Here is a 6384-nt window from a genome sequence, read left to right as displayed (position 1 = left end):
GCATTATCAGAGTCAGTCCCTCAGTCAGGAGGTTTAGGTATACACTCATGTGAGCAGTCAGCTGAGGCCCGTTACTCTGAACGCACATGATCCATACGCACTTAAAACACACACACACACACACACACACACACATACAGCGCACGCGCACACACACACACACACACATGTACAGCGCACACACACACACACACACACATTAGATAGAGATGGACATAAAGTGAGAGAGATGGACAGACAAGAGAAAGGTCCTGTCCTGCATTATCCTGTCCTGGGGGTCAGAGTTCATGGAGGGCAGCAGCCAATCAGATGATTCCTGAGCCAGACAGTTCAGTCTGCTGTGGGAATGATTGACCAGACCTGATATACTGGACGATAAGCAGAAGCACACAGCTAACCCTGTTAGAAACAACGCAGCTAACCCTGTTAGAAACAACACAGCTAACAGCTAACCCTGTTAGAAACAACACAGCTAACCCTGTTAGAAACAACACAGCTAACCCTGTTAGAAACAACACAGCTAACAGCTAACCCTGTTAGAAACAACACAGCTAACCCTGTTAGAAACAACACAGCTAACCCTGTTAGAAACAACACAGCTAACCCTGTTAGAAACAACACAGCTAACCCTGTTAGAAACAACACAGCTAACCCTGATAGAAACAACACAGCTAACCCTGATAGAAACAACACAGCTAACCCTGTTAGAAACAACACAGCTAACCCTGTTAGAAACAACACAGCTAACAGCTAACTTGTTAGAAACAACACAGCTAACAGCTAACCCTGTTAGATACAACACAGCCAACTAACAGCTAACACTGCAAACAACACAGCTAACAGCTAACTAACAGAACTAAGGACTGGGGACTAAGGATTGGGACAAAGGACTGGGCGCTGGGGACTGGGACTACAGCTGGGACTGGGAATGGAAGACTAGAGCTGGGGCTGGGGTTGGGACTAGGGTCTGGGAACTGGGGAGATGAGAAGTTGGACTGGGCCAGTAGCAGGCGGTCTGAGTCTGTGGCTGAGGACTGGGGGGTAATCCCATACGGCATGATGAAAACCCTGACATGAAAAACATCACAGGACAGAAAATACTGCAGAGTGGACTGAGAGACCTGGTCAGGATTACACCATGACCGCTTCAAAGACACCGGTGGTCATCTGCAAAGAATAACGCAGAAGTCATCCTATAGGCTACACATGGCTGCCAGAGCCATTGGAAACAATAGATGAACAGAGCACTCTGGGAAAAAAAAAGGTTCCCTATAGAACCCTTTTCAGGTCCGTCAGGTTCCATTGTGCAGAACCCATTTCAGGTCAGGACAATTTAGGGTTTCAAAACGTACAGAACTTAATAGAATTCTATTGTTAACTTTAGGATCCTACAATATATGAAACTTTTTTTCTGAGGGTTCTTCTAGGTCTACAGAACCTCAGCACAGAACCTCAGCACAGAACCTCAACACTAGCATAACGTTGGGCCTCCTCGTTCATCTGACGCCGTAGGATTAGGGATGTAACGGTATGAGAATTTCATACCACGATTATAGTGACCAAAATTACCGCGGTTATTGGTATTATCACGGTATTTAAAAAATGAAAATGCTGAAAATGTTCAATAAGTACTGAAAGACAGTCAGTAATCATTTCAACCACTTTTATTTTTAAAAACACTTATAACACAGGGAAAACCAGGCCTCTCAACGGTTGAAAGGGCATCATGTCCTTTGCTATGTAACATGGAAGTGCAGTGAGGTATTTGGCATTTTGGGATGTGGGTGCGTAAGCGTATCATTTCCTCTGAAGTCGAAACTGGGAATGACGTCAGACTGTATGTCTATAGTAACCTATTTACCCTGGTTATTCAAAGCACGGTAATCAAACACGGTTTTAATGATCATTTATTTTGAAACGGTAATACTAAACGTTGGGAATTTTCACCGTGGTTTACCGTGAAACCGGTAACCGTTTCATCCCCATGTACGACCCCAGTGCCCCAAACAACTATGGGAAACAGCAGATTTGGCATCGTGGTTGGGAGAGGGAGTTCACTACCCAGATTAGTCCTCTGTGGGTCAACAGTCTGAGCTTCTGTTAAATAAACAACATGCCTAGAGAAGGGACACCATGCACACGTGGAGAAGCACAGGGAAGCAGCTGGGGCAACCACTCAGACAGCTAGGCAACCAGTCAGTCAGCTAGTCAGCCAGTCAGACAATTAGTCAGCCAGTCAGACAGACAATTAGTCAGCTAGTCAGTCAATTAGTCAGCCAGTCAGTCAGCCAGTTAGTCAGCCAGTCAGTCAATTAGTCAGCCAGCCAGTCAGCCAGTCAGTCAGTCAGCCAGTCAGTCAGTCAGTCAGTCAGTCAGTCAGTCAGTCAGTCAGTCAGCCAGTCAGTCAGTCAGTCAGTCAGCCAGTCAGTCAGTCAGTTAGTCAGCCAGTCAGTCAGTCAGTCAGTCAGTCAGCCAGTCAGTCAGTCAGTTAGACAGTTAGTCAGTCAGTCAGTCAGTCAGTCAGTCAGTCAGTCAGTCAGTCAGTTAGTCAGTTAGTCAGTCAGTTAGTCAGCCAGTCAGTCAGCCAGTCAGTCAGACAGTTAGTCACCCAGTCAGACAGACAGCTAGTCACCCAGTCAGACAGACAGCTAGTCAACCAGTCAGACAGACAGCTAGTCACCCAGTCAGACAGACAGCTAGTCAACCAGTCAGACAGACAGCTAGTCAACCAGTCAGACAGACAGCTAGTCAACCAGTCAGACAGACAGCTAACCATCCAGCCAGCCAGAGTCCTTCCCACAGAACCCTGACAGACAGGCAGCCGATGTCGACAGGGATCCTCCTCCCTTCTCCACACCGCTCCCCCCCTCCCTCTCCCCTCCCCTCCCTCTCCCCTCCCTCCCCCCTCTCCCGTCTTCATCTGTCCGTCTTTGTGAAAGAAAACCAAAGCTTCTGAAGAGAGGGGAGGCTTCATGGACGTGCGCGAGCAGAGCCAGAGTAAACCACGGAGACAAGCGGCCGTTCTGTGGGCCACTTCACTCCGGCCGTCAGAAGCCCGAGCCGCCGGGGGGGAGGAGGGGGGGGGGGGGGGCGAGGCGAACGGCCGGAGTTCTGCCGCTCTCTGCCCCGGGGAGGTCACCGGGCTTCCGCCACACCGGGCTCTCTGCAAGAGCTCGCTGTGTGGTCTAGTGTGTGTGTGTGTGTGTGTGTGCGAGTGTGCGTCTGCAGTTTCCTATACACAGTACACACATTCACCAGCAAGGCTTCAGATCCTGAGGCGTGGAGACTGCGCCAGAATTGGTCTCGTCCACTACACTGTTGAACTATGCAGTAATAAGATGGACTCCCCAACACTCCCCAACACTCCCTAACACTCCCTAACACTCCCTAACACTCCCCAACACTCCCTAACACTCCCCAACACTCCCCAACACTCCCTAACACTCCCTAACACTCCCCAACACTCCCAACACTCCCCAACACTCCCCAACACTCCCCAACACTCCCCAACACTCCCCAACACTCCCCAACACTCCCTAACACTCCCTAACACTCCCTAAATCCTAATTTATACTTCATAAAACGGCTCGTGGCTCATGTCTCATGGCTCTTGGTTGCCATGGAATGGAATGCCTGGGCATTGTCTTTAGCTTCCATTCCATGGCAACCAAGAGACATGAGCCATGAGCCGTTTTGTGAAGTATAAATCAGGTTTAATACTCTAGAAGAGCAGAAACACACATCTCTTCTTGAAAACAACAACCTGCCACAGAGGGAAAGAAACTCCTACCATCCAGAGTACTGGAACGACTGTGAAACTGACTCCAACTCGCTAAGTAAAACATTCTGTGTAGCATCACTGACCTGGTTTGACTAGGAGAGAAGCGTCCCATGTCCCAGCGAACGGCAGACTAGCCCGGCGGCAGGCTCCAGGAAACTAGCACCCACACGGGGGTCCGAAGGTAAATTCCTCTCCATTCTCCTCCCCTCCCTCCTTCCCCTGCTACACCTCTCCCTTTTGGTACTTCCCTTAATCTCTCTCACCTTTTCACCTCTCTCTCTCTCTCCCTCTCCCTCTCCCTCTCCCTCTCTCTCTCTCTCTCTCTCTAGTCTGTGGAAACTATTCCCTCTCTTGCCCCCTCTCCCTTTATTTCCTCTTCAGGTGCTCCTCCTGTGTCTTCTGAGGGCTGCTGCAGCAGTGCTGTTAGCATAGCCGGCCTCAGAACCAGAAAGGTGAGCTGTGTTAATGTTCAACCCACCCCTGGGGTCAGGGGCGCAAACTCCAGACGCTGAGCACGGGCATCACAGGGGTGTGGGTGTGGGATGGGGGATATGGGGGGGGGTGAGGGAGGCTAAAACAAACACGCCATTAGGTCCATGCAAACAAAGGGCCATCAAATAAAACAAATGTAAACGTTGCAGCCGAACGCCTTCCCAGGCATGTACTTGTACCCCCATATTGGTTTGCTGTAGGCTGCATTAAGGCCTATGAGTTCCAGGAGCGGCTGAAACTTATTTCCTCCCACCACACACACACACACACACACACACACACACACACACACACACACACACACACACACACACACACACACACACACACACACACACACACACACACACACACACACACACACACACACACACACACACACACACACACACACACACACACACACACACACACACACACACACACACACACACACACACACACACACACACACACACACACACACACACACACACAAAATGCATGTGGCTTTAAAGAGGAGAAATGACAAGACCACGCTGTAGTCATATCTGGATACGTCCATCGCTCAAGACCTCAGGCAATAACAGGACAGCCAGTAATCGACCTATTGAGCAGGTCTTAGCCTATTACAACAAAGGCTATCGCTTACCGCTCTCTCATGTGTGACTGGACTAAATAAACAAGCCTTCTGGCGAGGAGGCTCCCCTGTGGACACTCTTCTGTTTAGTCAGACGTTTAAAAGAGTCATTTGATATGACGCTCTGTTGCCACTTTATTAGGTACACCGGGGCGGCTCAGGAGGTAGAGCGGGTCGTCCAACGATCGAGTCCCAGCTCCTCCTGTCCACATGTCCAAGTGTCCTTGAGCAAGACATTGAACCCCCCAAATGCTCCCAATGAGCAGGCTAGAAGCTTGCATGGCAGCTGCCACCACTGGTGTGTGAATGTGTGTGTGGATGGGTGAATGAGCGGCCATTGTCCACCAATTACCATGTAGACATGGTGAAGAGATTTAGTTGTTGTTTGACCAAACATCAGAATTGGTCAAACGCATTACCATCGTACAGTATGATTGTTGGTACCAGACTTGGAGCTCAAAATTAACTTTTTTTTACTTGGTAGACTGGTAGGAGCACCCACAGTATGGTTTACAAGTAACAAAATGGTGAAAATAGCCTTAAAAACCCATGGTAGACCACCACTAACCTAATTCCACAAAGCTGGCTAACTGAGTAAGCCGCACTTCTTCACAAAGTAAAACCCGGAGAGCTATTTTTCCCTTCAGTCCATGTTCCAGATCTGAAGAGTCTCCAGGTTTTACTCAGTAAGCAAGCCTTACTCAGTTAGCACAGAACCATCTTCATTTGGAAAAGAGCAGGTACTTCCATCAAATACCTGGCAGGGGACTGGATGAACCGTCTGTCTATCACGGACTATCACTGTAGATCTGAGCAAACCAAGGTTATTATAGTTAATAATAATATAGCCTGGCCACACCAAGGTTATTATAGTTAACGAGAACTAACAAAAAAATGAAAACTAGGTGTGAAAAAACATTTTAGTTAATTAAAATTAATAAAAACTAAGCTTTACAAAAACATAACTAACTTAAACTGAATTGTGCGTTTGTAAAACTAACTAAAATAAACTAATATTATAGAGAAAATATCTTTAGTTTTATCTTTAGCTTTTTCATTTCATATATAAGCCTAGTATTTTAGGTGGACATTAAATCTATCCTCCAATTTTTTTTTTGCTGTGCCCCTGCGCAGAAGTAACCTGACGTGCACCAGATGGTTTGTTTCAAACGAAATGAAACAACATCGATCTCAAACTCACAAGGCTGGCGCAGAAAAAAACAAAAACTAATACTGCAACTAATAAAAACTAAACTAAAACTAAGCATTTTCAAAAAATAAAAAATAAACTAACAAACCCGCTTTAAAAACGAATTCAACTAAACTGAAAACAAAAAGTTAAAATTATATAAAAATAAACTATTATAAACAAAACTATTATACCCTTGTTCAGAAACAGCTGCCCTCCTGGGACTTTCACACACTACAGTCTCTAGCGTTTACAGTAGGGATGCGCCGATGCATCGGCCGATGTTGGCCTTGTTGACTGCCA

At 47.2% G+C, this 6384-nt stretch overlaps 1 protein-coding gene across 1 annotated transcript in view; it reads right to left on the bottom strand.

Moving 5' to 3' along the window:
- Nucleotides 1-4458, bottom strand: part of LOC311315561 (carbohydrate sulfotransferase 11-like) — a gene marked incomplete at both ends in the record, with an annotated part of 13174 nt that extends 8716 nt beyond the window's left edge. The window contains 2 exons of the mRNA XM_084446230.1: nucleotides 4260-4289; nucleotides 4453-4458. Coding sequence (XP_084302356.1) covers nucleotides 4260-4289; nucleotides 4453-4458 — 36 coding nt within the window. The remainder of the gene's footprint in view (nucleotides 1-4259; nucleotides 4290-4452) is intronic.
- Nucleotides 4459-6384: the final 1926 nt, after the last annotated feature.

Source organism: Borostomias antarcticus (genome assembly GCF_949987555.1).
Source record: "Borostomias antarcticus genome assembly, chromosome: 11".
Taxonomy (NCBI): domain Eukaryota; kingdom Metazoa; phylum Chordata; class Actinopteri; order Stomiiformes; family Stomiidae; genus Borostomias; species Borostomias antarcticus.
Note: the sequence above shows the minus strand (reverse complement) of the source record. Positions and strands in the feature narration are given on the sequence as shown.